This window comes from Cupressus sempervirens, chromosome 9, assembly GCF_028749045.1.
Source record: "Cupressus sempervirens isolate cs-2001-9-10 chromosome 9, ASM2874904v1, whole genome shotgun sequence".
NCBI classification, from domain to species: Eukaryota; Viridiplantae; Streptophyta; class Pinopsida; order Cupressales; family Cupressaceae; genus Cupressus; species Cupressus sempervirens.
Genome location: NC_143126.1, coordinates 408,306,203 through 408,328,098, shown reverse-complemented (window position 1 = coordinate 408,328,098; position 21,896 = coordinate 408,306,203). Strand labels below are relative to the sequence as shown.

The 21,896-nt window shown below is 37.0% G+C and overlaps 1 protein-coding gene across 1 annotated transcript; it reads right to left on the bottom strand.

The window, feature by feature from the left end:
* Positions 1-978: 978 nt before the first annotated feature.
* LOC149538991 (Calcineurin-like metallo-phosphoesterase superfamily protein) lies at positions 979-21,235 on the bottom strand. Its single transcript, XM_089800378.1, has 4 exons — positions 20,807-21,235; positions 4,868-5,109; positions 1,763-3,484; positions 979-1,601 (listed from the first exon to the last, which is right to left on the bottom strand). Exons 1-4 carry the CDS (start codon positions 21,063-21,065, stop codon positions 1,467-1,469), a joined length of 2,358 nt encoding a protein of 785 aa, XP_089656504.1. The 5' UTR covers positions 21,066-21,235; the 3' UTR covers positions 979-1,466.
* Positions 21,236-21,896: the final 661 nt, after the last annotated feature.

The window sequence follows — 21,896 nt, the reverse complement described above, 5'->3', positions numbered from 1 at the left end:
TAGATCACCCATTTCTAGCAGTGCTACTAAAAGGTGGAAGGCATTTCATGTGAACAAAGGAAGATGTGAATTATATTTGGTTAACTATCATTTTGACATGTAATATATAAACATCTATAAACTTATAATAATGTTATACATTCGTAAATTTGAAGCTATGCATAAACTTGAAATTTCAAATATTGAGAATTAATGGGCTGAAGCCTATAGATTAATTGTTATTATTATTTGTTGTGATTAATTATTATTAATGTGTGTCAAATTTGAATAGATTTGAACCCAAGACCTCCCACATGAGAGTCTCACAAGTTACTGTTGTGTTGTAGGCTCTTGCCTAGATTGAAACTCTTTTCACAATCAACAGCGTAGATTTTAAAATAGCACTTTTTCAAGTCCTTGCATTTTTGTGGTAGGCCAATAACCAATATATTTAACAGGACAGGTTCACAATGGGAGTTCAAAGATTTATAAGCTGATAATTGTAATTCTTTTTTACTAAATTTTAATTCAATATTTTTCAGCTTCTTTAAAGGCCATCAATGGTATCATATAAACATTTCAGTTGGTACCCATCACAAAATAGCGCCCAAGAGAAATAATAATAATAATAATAATTAGATTTTGTTGGTAGTGATAATCACTCAGATATTTGGTGTTTCTACTGCTCCTAAAGAGCAGTATCTCAAAAATATTCACCAATTATTGCAACAAAACTAGGAATCTGCAACTCATACGACATGAAGCATGAATATATTTTGAGAATTGACACAACTTACGATGCAAGCTTTGAAATATTTTCAACACAAAATATCTTAGTGCACATGAATTACTGATCATTCGGACATGCACAACCGACTTCCGAAATAAGAAAACACGTAGTCTGTTTTCTTATGATGATAGAGCATACAAATGTTCTACAATGCAATATGTGCTGCAGCTATTTAGTATAAAGTCAGAATTTTCATTTCAAAAACTAAATTGAACTGCTAATCAATATATATTATACATTTCTGTGCAAGGCATGATAAAACAAATAAATATATACCTACAATAGGAAATGGTCCAACCTCTTTGCAACTAAATCCATGAAAATTGGGTATACTATTTCTAATGATCAGTTTAATGGATCATTACTTGTGTAACACGCATTCAAAGTAAAATCATAAAATGCACTGCATTCCGAAACAAGCTGTGCTGTCTTCATTGCTCCTGAAAAGCTTGAGGTGAGATATTGCCTACACGTGATTGCTAACTCCTGTTCGTGAATAAGGTGCCACTGTGTTAAATTTATTGCACTTTGGAGCTGGTCATAATAGTGCCACAGGTATTATACATCAAATTGCTCCAATGATAACAATGGTGTATGTTCTTCTGTCAATTTAACTTTGATAGAAAGATTAAGCATGGTGTTTTTTTTCAAAGATAAGGCCATGAAGCTGAGCCTTCCGGCCATCGTTTTGCACTGTTCAGCCACTTGTAATGTAATTCAAATCCTTAGTCTTCCAAACAGCTAAAGCCAGCACCAGGGGCACCGGCCAGACAAATCCAGGAGAAAAAAGGATAGCCTTTGCTCCATATGCACGAACGAGGGTATAACATTGCTGTAGAAACAAACAATGTAATCACTGCTATGATTGAAAAATCTTAGATGGTGACAAGATTTAGTTATCCAAAAATTACAAAAAACTTGACTGTGTTCCTAGCATCTGCCATAACAATAAACAAAAAATAGAAGAGATAAACCTGAGATGCGAAGCTTTACCATGCAGTGGTGAAATAAAATTACAAGGCAACCTCCCATGAGAAACTTCCTGATCCAGCGGCCACAATGTATACAAGAGGCAGTACAACCCTTTGCATTATGGTTATTGGTACATCGATCAGTGTTTATACCATCCATCTTTGCCGGTACAAAATTTGATTTGTTTATCTGCATCTTGGACTTTACATCAGCATCAAAATTACTTGCATCATTTATCCTTCTAACTGGACTCTCCACTTCCTTCTTTTCTGATTTTAATAAATAATGCCTTTGACAAGCTACCTTCTCAGCAACAAAAGCCGAGACAACCCAAAGAAGAGGACACACTACAAAATAAAGGTGAGGCAAAATAATCACCATTACATCTGGAACACCAATGCCAGATTGAATAGATGGTGATTCTGGAATGCTAACCGTCCAACCTCTATGGGTCATATAACCAGTTTTGTAATCCTCTGCCAGAACATGCCCATAAAACCAAGGGAAGAAGATCAAGTATAGTACATGAAGAAAATGACCCCACCAGATAAGGTGTACTTTAGATGCTTCCAACAGAATCCATAAGGGGATTTTAACTAAAATGTTACTCAATCTTTTCCAGTTCAAGGTATCCCCTGTCCATCTATTATAATGATTTCCGTTTCCTGTATAAAAAAGTAATAATTTTGGAAGTAAAAGCAAAGATAGGAGATAAACAAACATTAACCAGAGCAGTGGTTTATAAAGCAAATCCCACTGGCACCCTAAAACCAGAAATTCTTTCCATGTCCATTTTAATGGAGCTGCTCTAAAATTTACAGAGAATGGTCTTATCTGGCTGTATGTGTGCTTGCCAGAGATGTCAAATACCTCAACTTGCAACCAATACCGGTTGGCAGATGAATCTTCAAACCTTTTCCAGTCCCAGTTTGCACTATACAAGTTCCCTCTATTTGTTGTGTCTGAAAGCTTTTCCATTTCCATTTCTATTTCCATAATCACATCAAATTTGCCTGATATGGAGTCATAAATTTTGGCTTGGACAGAAGTGATTGAAGTGGCTGAAAATACCAAAGCTCGTATTGATTCAGGAAAAGATATGTTATTTGATTTGCACTGTTGCATATGCAAGGAAGATATCCTTTGCATCATCCGGGAATCCAAAGGAAATGTTGGAACTATAATAGTTGGCATAGTTTTTGATGTATTATCAAGAATCCCTTCATAGTTAAAGTCAACAAATGATGCATGTCCCTTGTCAATGGCAATTACTCGCATTATTCTGCTTTTCCTCCAATCTCCCATTTCCCACTCCCAAAATTCCTCCAAGCTTTTTGAGCTGCATAGTTGATTTTCACCAGTGCCAGTTGTCATATCATGGGCATTAATCTGGAAATAATTATTATATGTTTTAGAATGATGGGGTATACGAGAATGATGCCTCTGTAAATTTTTACCAAACTTTGTATGCAAATGCCCACATAAATAGGCTGATATGGCATGCTTCGAGAAAAGATCTTCTAGACGCTTCCCTGTCTCTGTAGATTCTGAGAATGATAATGGGAAATGACCAAAGACAATTTTGGTCACTTGATTTGATCGCTGAGAGTCCCACTGACTTAATTCTGTGGAAAGTTCTGAAAACATTTTATCCGTTGGATGCCCAAACAGGTTTGTTGGTCCTCGCAAACCAACAGTTAAAGCACTGTCGAAACCAATGAAAAGGTGTTTCCATCCATTGTTCTACATGTAATCAACAGAATGCTATTTTATAATGGCACATGGTGAAACTATGGATCATACTTTTACAGAGCATAATTGAATGACAAGCTGGAAATTAAAGTAAAAATTTCATAGAGAAATATTATTAACAAATTTGCATGTCAGTATGTTTCAAATTCCACTTAAATGTTGCAGTCATCTAAGTTGAATACAACATATCTGACGCAATCTTATATTTCAGCCTAAATAGGCCGGCAAATACATACATTAACTTGAACAAATTTCCACAATAATTTGTAGTAGGATGCATATTCTGGATTCGATTGTGTGCCATGTTTTTGCATCAATATTTCGGATCACACTCAGTGATCCATCATCAGGATGAGAAGAGCTAGAGGAGAAAAATGATCAGTTGCAGACCAACAAGAACAAAAATAGGGTGTGGGGAGAAAAGGGGGCACAAAGATCAAGGCATCAAGGTCAACAAAGATAAAGAAAGTGGCAGGTATGAATGAAAATGATGATGAAGAAAAAAAGATATTAACCATGTAGAAGGAACAAAACTAAATAAGAGCAAAAATAGAGGTGGTGGCAACATTAATAAACTTGGCGAAAGTAATAATACAACCAGAGTAATCATGATGTAAATGTGTGTGTGTACGCATATATATATATATGTATGCAAGTAAATGTGTGCATATATATAACAATGCAAAACTAATTGAAAGATTTTATATATATATATATATAAGCATAAGTTTAAATTTTTCTTCATCATCATATTCATTCATACCTGCCACTTTCTTTATCTTTGTTGATCTTGATGCCTTGATCTTTGTGTCCCCTTTTCTCCCCATCCTAATGATGGATCACTGAGTGTGATCCGAAATGTTGATGCAAAAACATGACACACAATCAAATCCAGAATATGCATCCAAACACATACATGACATAAAATATTTGGATGATATTTCCTTTACAAGCCCCCAAATGTATAATTAAACATTTTATGAACTTTACAAAAATAATAAACAAAAAGGTGAATCTGACATTAATCCAAAAAGGTGAATCTGACATTAATCGGATATGCAACAGTTAGTCTGCAGCCACATATTAAAATTTGAAACAGAAATGCAATTGTTCTCAGTTTTTGCTTGAGAAAACGTAAGAAGTGAAAGCATTTGATTTGTTTCTTATTCTGGGATACATTTCAAAGTGAAAGAATCCCATCAAGTCATAGGATAAATTATTAAATTATAGAATCAGAGCAGTCTTAATAGGAAATATTTTCTTTTAATATTGAATTCAACACTTCAATCTTGAGCACCACAATCAAATAATAATTTCAGCCTCACGGTACATAAAAATTGCAAATGGTCACCGTCAAGGTTTTCATCCACTCACCTGAACTGTGACACTCTGAACATTTCCTGTGCGATTTACGGATGCACTTAAGCTGTACTGAGAGAAGAAGTCAAAATGAGTATTACGCAATGGTACTCCAAAAGTATCATGGTTTCCACGTAGATCATAAAAGATTTCCTTCCTTAGTCCACTTTTTGTAATAGTATCCTTCATAACCTCTTGATACTCTATCCATTCATCCTTATATTGCTTCATTGCTAATAGGTCTTTGCTTTTCCCATCTGTGATTCAGGCATAACAATCAAAGCATGAGAACAGAATTTTCATTGATTTATTTCCAAGTTTCCATTAAAAACACTTTAACTTAGGCGCAAGTAGAACGAGGACATCTACAATACCTTTCTTATTTAAAGATAAAAATATCAATTTTATAAAATGTTACAATAACTATAAGTGGAGAGAGAAAAAAACCTCAGTGAAATACAAAGAAGTGGAAATTAGGTGGTTTTAACCAAGAAGAAAACCAAAAAATATGAGGATTAGGCCAACAAACCGACACTAGGCTTGTGATAATAAGTAGCTACCAACAAGAATATTAATGATTAAATGCTAAATATCATAAAATAGCACACTGGATGTCGTAAGGAAAATATAATTTGGGATATAGACTTTGACAAGCAGACAGCAGCATATCTCCTTCAAAGGGGCATGGTGATGAACATGCTGTCTCTTGCTACGTACATGCCCAAAATCGCCCATGCTGCATCCAAGACTGTCAAATAGCCGCACTTCCTGTTCTAATAATGATGAGGGTTAAAAAGTTACCAACCAGCAATACTTGGCATACGAGGAACACTCAAGGCATTGGCAGAAAAGCATTAGGCAATTTGCTAATAATCATGCTCCATTACAAATGTTAGCTGGTGTCTTGTCTTTCCATACTGAAACTCTCTAAGGCTTCATGTCTATTTTAGATGCTTGTGTAATTTTGTCAACACAAAAAGGAACAACGATGGGAGTTATTCCAAATCTGTTTCTTGAATCCATTTTGCAATTAGATTGCTTCTTCCATTTTGCTATTCCGAACTCATCAAACACCCCGAGGTTTAAACAGCTTACAGAATGCAATTTGTTTAGTGCCTTCAAACGGAATACTAAAAGTAGTTCAATTTAAGTGGAAATTTTCCATATTTAGTATCTGTTGATCCTCAATATTGAAGCCAAAGATACCAGAAACATGCACCTTCTGGGTTTACATCAACACATTTTTCAGATTTCAATAACTCGGTAACCTAATCCATTCTCAAGATTCAAGTAAATGAATGGGAACAAATTTAAAACAGTCGCATTAATTATACAGTTTGAAAATACCAGCATGTGTCTTGTTTGACTGATTGATTAATATGCACTAAAGCATAACTGATGATTCCATGGGGATAAGATATTGCGAACACCTATTTGGAATTTATGGAATCCTTGTTACCTTCTGAAATCAAATAGTCTGTCTTAGTTTGGCATTCTTGAATTGTAAATTTTTGGTGGCACACTGGATGGCATAAGAGTTCTTAGCTCCTTGATTCATGTGAACTTTTAATGAGTGATTTTTCCTTCCTAAAGCTCAAAGGACAGAAGTAAAAGGTGATTGTGGAGTTAACCTGCATACAGTTACACGGTATTGAACCTAAAAGAGTAACAAATCTTAGGCAACAGAATTCACACCAAGGAGCAGCTAACATCCCCAAACGAATGGGCAACAGAATTTGTAAACAAATGGGTTAAGGGCTACTTTAGAAACTATTTTTTAGGGCAGCAGTGTGCTTAAGTTAGGTGGCTTCACTTAGGTGAGTATTGTTAGAATACCACCTTTCATATGACAATTGGGATGCTTCCTTTCAGGGCCTTGCATGGATATGATGACTTGTCATTCATAGGCTCAGTTACCAGATTCTGCTATTTAGGCCCGGGTCCTGATACTGGTACAGTTTTGGTACTGGTTCCTTTAGGGTACTTCATAGATTCTCTGTGGGTCCTCCTGTGAAGGACACACAACAAACATGGGCACCTAGGAAGTACCCCAGGGCAACTAGTCAGTCTATGTATGTATTTCTGATTTTTTTATCAACATGCTCTCTGTATCAGCTTTAGATAGTGTCTTGCAACAGCCTGGTAATATTATTCAAGTCAAAATTGGTCTATGTAATGCACTTAGTTTATGACAGAAGTTAAACAGCTGTCTACTTTAATTTATTTGAAGATCAGAGACTGATTTTTTAATTTGTAGATCTGAGTACATTACTGTTGATAGATTTGTAAAACCCAGGCCATAGCTATGTTTGTTAATCATTATCGGATTGATGCCAATTTGTAATTCATGTAATTTGAAACAATATCAGTAATGCAATTAATTTATTTATAATTTTATTGGCCATTATGGATTTATATCACTCTTTTTTTATATTTTTGAAGTCAATTTTTTTAACATACATACATAACGAACCCGAACTTGCAAGGGGGCAAAAATTGTCGTACCCACGAATCCGAACCCCGTATCCATACCCAAACCAGAACCCAAATCGACAACTTAGTTCATAGGCTTGGCAATTGATGACAGTTAGGTTCCCCATGCAAAGGAGACATTCCAGAGTTATCAGGATATTCTCAAGGCACTAAAAGATAACATCCAATAGGCACAAAAATCAACAGAAAATGTATGCAAAAAGGCATAAAGTTGAGAGAATATTTCAATTTAGAGACTTGGTATTCTTGTGTCAACAACCATACAGGCAGTCTTCATTGAAAAGTCGTGGTGTGGAAAAACTGAAGCCACACTTTTATGGGCCCTACAAAATCCTTAGGAAGATTGGTGAGGTTGCATGCGAATTGGATCTTCCCAAAGGAAATAAGATACATTATATTTTCCATGAATCTTGCCTAAAGAAGGCACTGGGTCAACAGACAGTTGCATCTCCAGAGCTGCCACCATTGGATGGCAAAGGATAATTGGTATTGGTGCCCAATGGTATTGCTGATTGGAGAGAGGAAATTGAGAAATAAAATGGTCCAGGAATATCTAATTAAAAGGAAGGATTTACCTGTCAAGGTGCTGCCTAGGGAGGTGAAGAGATTCTACAGCATCCTCATTTATTATTGCTAGTGGACCAGCAATCTGAGGAAGGGAGGATTGCTAGTGGACTGGCAATCTGAGGAAGGGAGGATCATAATGTCCCCTCATTTAAAAATCTTTATTAATTAATTATAATTTGTTAAACCTTCATTTTGTTAAAGTCCCCAAAGCCTAATGCAATAAATTAATAAAGGGAGACGAGTTGCTTTTCTTGATCATTTAAGTCTCTATTTTCCAGTCATGATTGTGGGGCCATTTTTAAGTGGCATTTGATTTAATCTTTTCTCTTATCAACTCAAGTTTATCTCAGCCAGCTAAGCCACTTTTTGATAAGGCCTGTACATGTGAGATTAGAAGTTGTCATCAATTGGCTTTTAAAGTTGGTAAGAAAGCAAAAAACTGCTTTCTTGGTTTGATGAGATTTATATAAAGGAAATCGCATGAAGAGAAGAGATCTCTTGATTAGCGATAGTTATGTCTTTGCTTTACAAAATCAAAAACCTATTCCAGGACCAAATCCTTATAGCAGCAGCTGTGTGGACGCAAATCCAGGACAGTTCAGTCATCCATAATTTTCCATATAGAAGGCAGTGGTTCTGTGAAAGCAAATGAAGGAGTTAGAGTAGGTTTAGAAGCATTTATTCAAGCATCAATACCAGCTTTTTCTTCTTTTCAGCAGGCTGAGAAAACTATTCAATTACAATACACTGCAGCTGGGAGAAATATTGTGCAGCTTGAGCCAAGGTCAATCCATTCAATAGGTAGCAAGTTTGAGAATCTACCAAAAAGCTGAGATACTATTGTTGATAGAAAAAGGGTTTGATATTCTGGTCTGTTTTAAATTGGAGACAAATACTTGCATGTTCAGATTATGATAAATATTCCATTGACTTTTACTCATTTTTGTGTGACTTTTTTGTGAGTTTGAAATTTACAAAATCTTCTGTTATTTCTGTGAACCCATTTCTTTCCAAACGAATAGTAGTCTTTCTTGGTATAACTGCTGAGACCCCAAGGAAAGTTCATTTCAGAATCACAGGGACACACACTTAGAATCATGTAGCCAAGTTGCATAAGAGTAGTGTGTGTATATATATGTGTGTGTTCTTTACTTGTATATAAGTGCATAAGAATAGAAGTTGGACTAATTGGATAATCTGGAGGGGTAGCATCAACATTGGCCTGAGCCAAACTTTGCATGAGAATATGCTTCTGGTTGATATGTAATTGCATTTTGACATTCCATCTACATTCCCCGGGGACGCATCCCCGCCCAAAAAGGCCAAGTTTCAGAAATGGGGACAGGGGGATGGGTATGGGACATCTCCACCCCGTCCCCCTTTTCTGAAAATTCCCAGGAAACGTCCCGGAAACTTGGGGACTTCAGGAAATTTTTTTGGGGATGTCCGTACGTCCCAGGGACGGTTGGGGACACCTTGGAAGTCCCTGGGACAGCTGGGCATCCCTGATTTTTAAAGGACAACATCAGCACTTGTAAATTTTTATTTTTTTAAAAAAAATGTAATTTTTTATTTTTAAAAAAAAAAATTAAGTGGGCCCCTCCTTCCAAGTCCACCCTAACATGATTATTACTGTTTGGTAATTAATTCCTGTTGTTTGGGGCCCTTTGATTAGTATTTGACAATATTACATTAAGAAACATGGAAATAATATTGTTGTTATAGTCATCCTACACACTCAGAATTATGTAGCAGACTGTTTGCAAGGTGCTAGGAAAGTCTGAAAAGTGCATTATAAACATAAAACATGCATCCTTTTGTCATTATCTAGCAATACATCAGTGCTAGCTTGGTCTTGGGTTGATCTGGGTCCTTTGTGGAAGATGTGGTGAATACTGGAAGTTGCATCAAGATGTCGTCTTACTGTAACAAACCTATATCATGATCAGAACTGTATAGAGGACCTTTTTGTATTAATAATAGTATCAGTCCACTTACAATGGATTGGAAGTGTAGTTTGGGAATTAAATGATAGTAGTGTGTTTCAATTTGGAAGGTGGGTCATTGTTCTTGTTGCTATGGAAAATGAATTCTAAATTATGTTCTTGGGTATATTTCAAATTTGTACGTTATTATTTTAATATTGCATACACATTGACGATAATTCCAAATTATGAATGCATTATAGCATATTGAATATTGAGCATTGAGTTTGATTATTGAAATGTTATATGTTAAGGTTCTATGATGTTTAAATGGCATGGTTTATCCATGTCTTCATATGAATGTAATGTATATCTACAAATTTCCCTATATATTTTATATTTTTGGATTTTCCTTATATATATATATAGTTGTCCTGATTTGCCGTCCCCTGAAACTCAAGGGAACATAGCATTCCATCAAAATAGACCCAAGGATGGTTTTCTATCATTATTGCTCTGAAAATCATACATTTCTTGAGTGGATATTTAATATAAAATTCTGCTGTCTCGTTAAAAATTAATTAATTTCCACTCTGATCTATGAAAGACATTATACTTGGAATTTCATTCTCTCCTATTAGTGCTTTAGTTGTCATGAAGCGTATCATCCAAACTTAACCAAAGCTTAGAATTGTGGGAAGGAAGAATACAATAAACCAAAATCAAGTTCTAGATTTATATATTTTGTTGGCCAGAAGATAAATTTTGTAAGTCATGAACCTGCAAATAGCTTGAATTCATTGCTATTTGTTCCTATAAAGACACTAACCATTTAAATTTACCTGCAATTAAACCTTTGCACACAAATCTTTATGCACCACTTGTTTTAAAGGAGGAAATCAGAGGTAAACCAACAGTATTTTTTTATGGACAGAAGCAGAGAAGATTTTCAAAGTGAAAATGGTTTAGGAACAAGCCCAAGTGTTCATTATAGTTATAACATATATCTTCAGCTTCCTCTGTTATATCTTTTGCACATGTTTTCCATGTTTTTGTATGATTTTCTCTCAAGGGTCAAAACTATCCTCAATCTAGAAAATGCCCAAATATATCAAACCCACGAGAAGGCAATTGCATCCATAATTAGCTATGGTAAAAGTGTAAATTTAAGCGAGGAGAAGATAGTTACAAAAGAAAGAAAAGTATAATTCACGAATTGGATACAATATCCTTCTTGTTTGCAGCTGGGCTCTCTTCTTATTTCAATTTGAACTATCAATGGTGAAGTATCATGCTATGGAATGGTTTATTTTTGTATATTTCTTCCATTTCTTTGAATACATACATTATATATGTATGTATGTATGTTCACCATTGCTAGTTCAAATTGAAATAAGAAGAGAGCCCAGCTGCAAACAAAATGAGACGAATGAGCAATGAATGGCCTCTTTTAGGGCCGTTTTAGGGTTTAGGAACAAAAAGGAGCAAAAATAGAATTAAAAAATCAATTAACACATGCTTTTTAAAGTCACATAAGTGATTGGTGTTGAAAAAGTCACAAGTGCTCTCCAAATGCATGTTGTCTAGGTGCTCTTGGAAGCATCCTGAGCGCATCCACGGATGCTGGGCGTACTTCCTGAGAGCACCGGTGCAGCATCCAAAAGCAACGCTGCATCCTAACGCACCAGCATCAGCACCCTGGGCTTTTGGGAGAGAATCGGTATCTTAGATGAAAACAATACATTGCATCTGCAAACTTTATCACTGTCTTTGTTTTGCAAAACCATTGTCGTGACTCATTTTCACATTTTCTATAAATATTAAAATTGTATTGAAAATAAATTTGGCATACCCAAGTACCCCCCCTCCTTTATTTTGAAAAATAGTCATACTCGTACCTGTACGTAAGTACCCCCGTCTCGGTGGAACCTTGGTATTATTCCTTTGTGGGTCATTTTATATGCCTTTGTTTTGTGCTGATTAAACCCTTTGTTTTACTAAGGTTGGTCAGTCTTGGTCCCAACTTGGTTTCGTTCATGTGATTGTTAATGGGTTGTTACAATAATGAAGGAAATACAAGTTGCAGGGATGAGGATATGGAAATTCTTAATGAAAGTGGAAAAGCAAAGAAAAAGGTTGATATTGCTTTTAACTCTCGTCAGGAGTCGAAAGAAAATTTAAACTAAAAAGAAGTGGCGTTGAAACAATCTTTGCCTATGTGCTCGTCATCTGCTTGCTTTGATGGAAGGTTTTGCAGACAATCAATTTCAGAATTTGTCAGTGGAATGGGAGGATCCGCATGTTAATTATTGTTAGTTGGACAGCTGTTATTTCTGACCCGGAAATAGCAGTAGTATTTATGGGTAGCTTGGACAGCTGTTCGTCCTTATCTATGTATAGCAGCATTAGTTATGGATGGTTTGGACAGCTGTTTATCCACTTGCCAAGAATTAGTAAATGGTTATTGCAAGGATAATTATTTACTAATTTTACTGATTCCCTTTTGGACACCTTGCAACCAATTCTATTGTTGGCTGTTGAGTTGTCTTAATCTCAACCGTCGATTGTAAATCAATCTCGGTCGTTGGTTTACCAACAGGAGCAGTATAAAAGGAGGTCAGGGGGGCATTTGGAGAATATGAAGTTTTGGAGAAGTATTTTGCAGTGATAGCAATTTGTCTTGCAGTGTTAGCAAAGGCGCAGTGTTAGCGTGGGGATAGCAGTGGGGAATATCAGCGGGAGAAATTAGGAGGTTGTCGAAGTTCTGCCAGTGAGAGGCAAGGAATTTTGTATCTTTGCTGAAGTTTAATATAATTCCTCATCTGTAGAACTGGTTTTCCCTTAAGGCTTTTTCCAGGGACAATTTGTTCGAAAATATTGTGTTCATTGTGTTGCGCATTTCTTTCCGTATTTTATAAGTGAAGTTGCAGTTGTGTTATTTTTCGATATTAGCTGGGAATTTATTTTCAGTAGTTTAATAATCATTTATGATAGGAGATTAATAATCAGTGACTGCAATAGTTGATTTTTCACATGGTATCAAAGCATTGTTAAGGGTAGAAGAGTTTTTCCCTAGGAAAGAAATTTTGATCTCTTTAGATTTATTATTGCTTTAAACCCTTGAGATGGCTTCAACTGGTTTGAGAGATCAAGATAGATTGGATGGTGCCTCAAATTTTGGTGTCTGGAAGGTCAGAATTTCTTTATTGTTGGAAGAGAATGGTATCAAGGATTATGCTACCAGTGTTGTACCTGTACCAATGGATGCAACACAACTTGCAGCATATAGAAAGGACGATGCCAAGGCAAGGAGGATAATCCTTGATGGTGTCAAGGATCGTATTATTCCACATATCTCGGAGCTAGATACAACGAAGAAAATGTGGGATGCCATTTTGAATCTGTACCAAAATGCTACCACCAACAAGAAGTTGATTCTTAGAGAGAAGCTAAAGAATACCCGGATGAATCAGGGAGAAGACGTCACAAGTTACCTCACCAGGCTCAAACTAGTCAAGGATGAATTAGCAGCTATTGGAGATAGCCCTAGTGATGACGAGCTAATGAGAATAGCCCTAAATGAGTTTACTAAACAATGGAGTGTCTTTGTTCAAGTTGTCAGTGGACAAGATACTTTACTGAGTTGGGATCGACTATGGACTGATTTCACTCAGGAGGAGTTTAGACTAAGTCTTGTCAATGGGGCCAACAAGAGTCAGAAAAATGAGGTGGAACAAGAGAACGTTGCCCTAGCGGGTAAAGGGAAAGCAAAGAAGGGATCTAGCAAAGGATCAAATTCACAAAGTGAAAAGAAGAAGAAGGACCTTTCTAAGGTCAAGTGCTTTGGATGTCACAAGTTTGGCCACTATGTCAATGATTGCCCAGAGAGGAAGAAGGGTAAGAAGCAGGTGGCAGCTTCAGCAAGTGCGGAAGAACTCTCCAGTAGAATGGAAGATGAGTTTGCACTCATAACTTGTATGGTTAGCTCAACCTCACAGTGTGTTTGGTATATAGATAGTGGGGCGTCATTTCATGTGACAGGAGTTACAGAGTACTTCTCCAGTTACAAAGAGGAGGACACCAACATCCAGATTTCTATGGGAAACTTGTCCAAACTCAACCCTGTTGGGAAAGGGACTGTTCAATTTCAGAAGGAGAATGGAAAGATAATTCCACTTCACGATGTGTTATATGTGCTAGGCTTAGGTATGAATTTGATTTCTGTATCTGTTCTTCAGGATAGGGGGTATAATGTACTCTTTAGAGGGACACATGTGTTGATTAAGCACAAGGATTGGAAATCACCCATAACTATTGGAGTTAGGAGTGGTCGCCTTTATAGATTGCAGTTTGATACTCCTAAGGCACTTATGAGCAACAGTAATCTTAGAGATCTTGGAGAGCTATGGCATAGAAGGATGGGCCATATTCATCATGGAGCACTTGATTGCTTCGTGAGACCGTGACAGGTGTTCCAGAGGTGAGCACAGAGCATGACGATGTATGTAAGGGATGTGTGTTGGGGAAGTATGCGAAAGCATCTTTTCCAAGGAGTGACACCAGATCTAAGGGTGTTCTTGATCTAGTACATTTAGATGTTTGTGGACCGATGTCGACGAAATCTCTCAGAGGATATGAGTACTATGTTACTTTTATTGATGATTTCTCTAGAAAGACCTGGATATACTTCTTGAAGACTAAGGATGAGGTTTTCAGTCGATTCCAAGAGTTCAAGGCTCTTGTGGAGAACTCGATAGGAAAGAAGATAAAGGTTCTTCGGTCAGGCAATGGAGGCGAGTACAAAGGAAATGTCTTCCAGGAGTTCTGCACCAGAGAAGGAATCAAGAGAGAATGGACTGTTCCTTACAATCCACAGCAGAATGGAGTTGCTGAGAGGAAGAACCGTTCTATATCGGAGGCAGCAAGAGCTATGCTACATGACCAGGACATGCCCCGTTACTTATGGGCAGAGGCGTGTAATACAGCAGTCTACATTCAGAATAGAGTTCCACACAAGGTGCTAGGAAAGATGACACCAGAGAAGGCTTTCACAAGGAAGAAGCCAGATGCTAGTCACTTCAGGATATTCGGGAGTTTGGCATATTGCCATATTCTTGGAAATACACGTACAAAGTTAGATCAAACTGCAGAGAAGGGGTACTTTGTTGGGTACAGTGAGACTTCAAAGGCATATAGGATTTTCATTCCAAGGACTAAAAGAATTATTGTTAGACGAGATGTCAAGTTCATGGAGGACAAGGCATTCAGGAGATCCAGAGATTTGCCAATAGATGATCAGAGTGAGCAGCCAACAGAAGCTCCAAGACCAAGTCAAGAGCAACAAAGCTCAAGTACAGTTACCAGTACGAGTGTAGACTCAGTTAGTGAAGATTCACAGAGTATGGAGCAACAAGTGCAATAGGAAATGCATCTAGAAGACTTAGAGGTTGACATTTCATCCTCTACAGTTGGCAGCAGGAACCATGTGGTTCTAGATACACAAAGGGATACTCAAGAGTTTGTGGGAGCTCCTAGGAAGAGTACTAGATAGCGAAGACAACCAACCAAGTTCAATGACTATGTGGCATTAGTTAGTCAGTTGGTAGATAGTGAGCCTTCTAGCTATGAGGAAGCTGTAGAACATCAGGTATGGCGAGATGCTATGGTTGAGGAATATTCTTCAATAATGCAAAATGATGTGTGGGAGGTAGTACCTAGACCAACAAATAGGGCTGTAGTTGGATCACGCTGGATCTATAAGATAAAGCACGGTGCAGATGGTAGCATTGAGAAATACAAGGCAAGGTTTGTGGCAAAAGGGTTCTCTCAGAAGGAGGGAATAGACTATGAGGAGACATTTGCTCCTATTGCCAGGTATACTTCTATACGAGTTGTAATCTCACTTGCAGCACAGATGGGATGGCAAATCCATCAAATGGATGTCAAGACAACATTCCTTAATGGTGAGTTGAAGGAGGAGGTATACATAGAACAACCAGAAGGCTTTGTAGCACACAGCAAAGAGACCCACGTGTGCAGATTGAAAAAAGCATTGTACGGACTCAAGCAGGCTCCTAGAGCGTGGTATGAGCGCATTGATACATACTTGCAGAAAATGGGCTTTGTGAAGAGTGAAGCAGATGCTAACCTCTACTACTTGATGGTTAGGGGTGAGATTCTCATTCTTGTTCTTTATGTGGACGACCTATTTCTTACATGTTCACTAGGGCTCATAGTGAATTGCAAGAGGAACCTTGCAGAAGAGTTTGAGATGAAGGATTTAGGACTTATGCACTACTTTCTAGGCATGGAAGTGTGGCAGACAGATGGGGAGATTTTCCTTGGTCAAGGGAAATATTGCATTGAAATCTTGAAAAAATTTGGGATGGAGGATTGCAAAGCCATGTCTACATCCATGATCGCGAATTGGAGGAAGGTAGATACAACTAAGGAGAAAGATGTAGATCCCACTTTATATAGACAGTTGATTGGTTCGCTTATGTATTTGGTCAACACTGGACCAGATATAGCATTTGCAGTAAACTCTCTTAGTCAGTTCATGGTTGAACCAAAGAGAATGCATTGGATAGCGGCTAAGCATGTGCTACGTTACTTGCATGGTACAATCGAGTATGGGATCAGATATGTTTGAGGTGAAGGTATCAGGTTGATAGGCTATACTGATGCAGATTGGGCAGGAAGTACAACAGACAAAAGGAGCACTTCAGGGTGTTGTTTCAGCTTGGGATCAGGAGTTGTATCTTGGTTCAGCATGAAGCAGAAGTCTGTGGCTCTAAGTTCAGCAGAAGCAGAATACATAGCAGCGAGCATGGTGACATGTGAAGCTATATGGCTTCGGATGTTGTTAGTAGCCTTGTTTGGTCAGAAGGTTGAGACTACTGTGATACATTGTGACAATCAGAGTTGCATCAAGTTGTCTGAGAATCCAGTGTTTCATGATAGGTCTAAACATATAGATATCAGATATCACTTCATCAGAGATTGTGTACAAAGGGGAGTTGTTCAGCTACAGTACATACCTACAGAGGAGCAGGTAGCAGACATTCTGACTAAGGCATTCGGGAAGGCAAAATTTATCTTCTTCAGAGATAAGTTAGGTGTCCTGCAGAACAGCTTCATCGCTAAGAAGGAGTGTTAATTATTGTTAGTTGGACAGCTGTTATTTCTGACCCGAAAATAGCAGTAGTATTTATGGGTAGCTTGGACAGCTGTTCGTCCTTATCTATGTATAGCAGCATTAGTTATGGGTGGTTTGGACAGCTGTTTGTCCACTTGCCAAGAATTAGTAAATGGTTATTGCAAGGATAATTATTTACTAATTTTAGTGATTCCCTTTTGGACACCTTGCAACCAATTCTATTGTTGGCTGTCGAGTTGTCTTAATCTCAACTGTCGATTGTAAACTATGCTCCACGGGGACGCGTTTCCTGCCTCTGTACCCTAGTACCCGTACCGGGTACGAAACGGGGACGCGGGTACGGATTTTGGCCGTACCCTGCGACGTCCCTTTTTTGAAGAATTCAGAAACGTCCCCGAAACGGCCAATTTTTTTGGGCAGGAAACTTGGGGACGGCCAGCAGTATCGGGGACAGTTTTGCCGTCCCCTATCCGTCCCCGAAACTGCTGGCCGTCCCCTTTTTTCCAATCAATCTGGTAAAGGCAAACCATCCCCAAAAAAATATTTTTTCCTAATTTTTGTTGTTCGTGTGGCCCCTAGTCATCTTAAAGACATAATAACAATATGCAACCCATATTTGGTCCATTAAAACACTAACTCTTCTACTTATTTTTCGATTTAACATACTTGCTAAGAGGAAGGAAAAAAACATAAGAGCAGTAGCAGCAATGAGCAAAGATTGTGTTTAGTGAGGCAAGACTGCGTTCGGTATTTACTATTTACCAACTATTTTAGTTGGACTTCTCTTTATTTCATTCTGATTTCAGCATGATACTTGAAGCCTTTAGGCATTTTAATTTTTGCTATATATGTATGTGATATTGTTATAATGGAAGCACTTAGTATTTGCCATTTGATAATATTCCATGTATTTATCTTCTAAAATGTCTATGGTGAATGGTTTATCAATGTTATGATATACATATTTGAATTTTGTCTCTATAGTAAAAAAAATCCCCTATGTTTTTAATCGCCGTCCCCTGATGTCCCGTCCCCTAAATTTTGGCTTCGACCCGTACCCGTACCGGAAACACGTCCCCGTCCCCTAAAACGTCCCCGTCCCGGAAACTCCGTGGAACATAGATTGTAAATCAATCTCGGCCATTGGTTTACCAACAGGAGTAGTATAAAAGGAGGTCAGGGGGGCATTTGGAGAATATGAAGTTTTGGAAAAGCATTTTGCAGTGATAGCAAATTGTCTTGCAGTGTTAGCAAGGGCACAGTGTTAGCGTGAGGATAGCAGTGGGGAATATCAGCGGGAGAAATTAGGAGGTTGTCGAAGTTCTGCCAATGAGAGGCAAGGAATTTTGTATCTCTTGATTTGCTAAAATTTAATATAATTCCTCATCTGTAGAACTGGTTTTCCCTTAGGGGTTTTTCCAGGGACAATTTGTTCGAAAATATTGTGTTCATTGTGTTACGCATTTCTTTCCGTATTTTATAAGTGAAGTTGCAGTTGTATTATTTTTCGATATTAGCTGGGAATTTATTTTCAGCAGTTTAATAATCATTTATGATAGGAGATTAATAATCAGTGACTGCAATAGTTGATTTTTCACACCACACCCAATGGAAATAGACATGGAGGCGGAGAAATCAGTGGTTTCGATGACCTTGGAAGGAGGCAAAGAAGTTGTGGGACGTAGCACCCAAGTCTGCTGACTTGGATATGACAGTTCAGGATCTTGCTAGAGCCACTCTTCTTGATGTGAATGATGAGGACATGGCACTTGGTGGATCTAATGCTAGTGTGACCAAAATCCTATCGATGATCATTTTTTTGATAATCCGTTTGATGATTGATCAAAACTTTGATCAATGATTCTTGATGAATAATAAACATTGAATATGTTTTAAGTTTTAAGTTTCGGAATTTCATGAACTATATTTATTTCACTAATTCAATACAATGATTTGCATTATGATTTGAATGATAGAATCGAGTTTTAATGTTTATCTTCGGCATTTGGCATTGATCAATGATCAAGCATCATACTATGAAATGATTTAGTTTTAAATTTTTATATATTTCTCTTATATTTTGTACATATAATGCATACACAACACACACACACACACACACATATACACACAAACCCCTATGAACCATAATGGAAAAAAAAGTCCTCAAACCCATGAACCAGGTTCTCATACCCAAATCCATTCCATATACAAAAACCCCTACAAACCGTAATGGAAGAAAAATTCCTCGAACCCATGAACCAGGTTCTCATACCTGAACCCATCCCCAAACCTGAACCGGTAACTTGGGTTTCTAATGTAATTTTCCTAGGGCAATGATAATGGAGTAGAAAATATTTAACACATACATTTTATAAGAATAATAAAATTTTAAGAACTGATCCTTGCTAATAGTGAAAAAAAGTAACTTTCTATATAAGTAATGTTTCTGCAGTGCATCAAAATGATAGGGCTGGGGAACCTGTTTTGAAAATGGAGAACATGCTAGGCAGGCTTGATTTCAGAGGAAATTATAATGACTGGAATTCTCATAAGAATGCCACGTAAGCAAAGAGCTAAACAGAGATTGCAGATGGACAGTTGTTGGATGGCACCTTAGTGTAATGTTTTATGATTGACCGTCATGGTCTTGTATTTTGATGTATACTCATTTTATGTATACATGGTAGGCAAGCTTAATTTCAGTGGAAATCGTAATGACTGGAATTCTCACAAGAATGTCATGTAAGCAAAGAGCTAAACAGGGACTGCAGATGGACAGTTGTCCGATGGCACCTTAGTATTATGTTTTGTGATTGACCGTCGTGGTCTTGTATTTTGATTTATGCTGTAATATCTTGATGTACCTGGTGCATGACAAGTAGGTCGGCATCTTTGTTGTCTTGAATACTTATCATTGTATTAGGCAAAGACTTTGTGTGTTTGACAGTGTGGTCGACACCCAAGTCTCTGTTTAATGAAATCATTGTTCATGTTCTTTACTTTCATTCAACAACCTGGTTGAAACTTTGTACACAGTATTTTGAATGAACGGGAATTTAACTTGAATAGTCTTTTGTTGGAATCAACCTTGACTTATCTATTTAACTTTACGAGTTTTTAGCTCTATGCCTATGAGGCATTCTTAGGAGAATTTCAGTCATTACAGATATTCTATGGCTAAGCTCTCTTGGGCCAGAGCTATAGGGGGATGAATACACGGAGAAAATTTGCAGTTCTTCAAGTCTTCAACATCGCTCGGATGAAGTCTCATATGGTTCATATAGGCATGTGAAAAATGGGTTCTTGGGAACCCTTTACTCATAGATACGGTCAACCAGACTGACTCAAAAATATGCGGCTGAATCCTACAAAATCGTAGAACATAACTTTATATACGTTTTTATATGAAAACTTGTCTAAAGTCTTATTCTCAAATTTTGGGAGTGGACAAATCTAATTTTGGAAATCTTAAAGGAAATCAATAACTAGATAGCAAAATTTGTGCAATTTCTTTGAAAGGATTTCATGATGGTGTCATTGATATCTCACAAACCAGTTACAGTTTCTAACCACCAAACAAATTCCTTTCCACGAACCGACACGGACCAAAGCAGCAAGGCCAAACCTGACTGTATTCCCTAATCAGAGCCATACCCAGTCAATGTCCACATTGAAACTAATGAACTCATGCTTAATTACTTCAATATATTACATTAAACGGAATGTACTAAAGAGCACAAACATAATATACACTCTATATGCAGTTTTCAGGTACACAGAAAAAAAATGTACATAAACAAAACATACCTGTAATATCTCCTGTAATTAGCACTAAAGCAGGATTGATCAAGGCCAAAGCTGAAGGCACGTGCTGTCTAAATGAGAGAGCCCTATCAGGGTTGTGTATGCTGAAGTGGAGATCAGAAATCTGAACCACCCATACAACCCCATCAGGTCCCCCGTTCATTTCTATGATACTTCTCGAGTTGGAATCGGCAGTAGCAGTTATCAGATTGATTGAAAAAGTTAGCACTAAAACCATCCAAAACTCAGAGGGAGAACCCATCGTTGTAAAAACTGTAACAGCAAAGACTTTAGTATTGGAAAAGGGATCTAATCGTCGAATTTTCTCTTTCACCAGTAGTTTCGACCATTACACCCTGAAGACTAAGTTGGAGAGCAGTCTGAAAAGATGTCATTCATCGATGGGATTAAATGATACACACTTTCTAACATGATTTTAGGGGAGAAAAGTGATTGTTTTATAATTTTATTTTTGGAGAGGGGGCTAAAAGATGGTACCCGATGGGATTAAATGGCACACACACTTTTAAACATGATTTCACGGGATAAAAATGTATGTTTTTGGAATATTTTAAAATTATAGTAGTATAGTTTTAGTATAATAGTAGTTGTCTATTTGTTTAATATGGAACTGCATATTTTGAGAGGTGTTGGTAATTATGGTAAATATTAATGACGAAATTTTTTTTTAAATAATTAAATTGTTTCAATATGTAGTGGAGTTATCAATAATTATATTTAAGGTTTAATGTATGTTTGACCATAATTTCAAAGATAACATAAACATAGATAAAAAAGAGAAATCACAATATATTATAAAATTACATATATTCATTACATAGTAATAATGGATTATAATGTTGCATTGCACATAATACATATTGTTTAATAATTGATAATTATGAATGTTGTCATTACTTGTTGCATAGTAATATATTACAATGTTGCAATGTACATAATACACATGTTTTAATAATTGATAATTATGAATGTTTTCATCACTTTTTGCATAGGATAGTTCACACCTTTTTTACTTCAACTTCATGATCTAGACAGCATCCTTCTTCTTCATAATATTGTTGTTGCATTAAAT

Coding starts and splice junctions, on each gene's coding strand:
- LOC149538991 (XM_089800378.1), bottom strand. CDS start 21,065: ATGGGTTCTCCCTCTGAGTTTTGGATGGTTTTAGTGCTAACTTTTTCA. Junction 5,110..20,806: donor AATTACAGGAGATATTACAG/GTATGTTTTGTT, acceptor CCTGAATCACAG/ATGGGAAAAGCAAAGACCTA. Junction 3,485..4,867: donor TTCAGAGTGTCACAGTTCAG/GTGAGTGGATGA, acceptor GATTACATGTAG/AACAATGGATGGAAACACCT.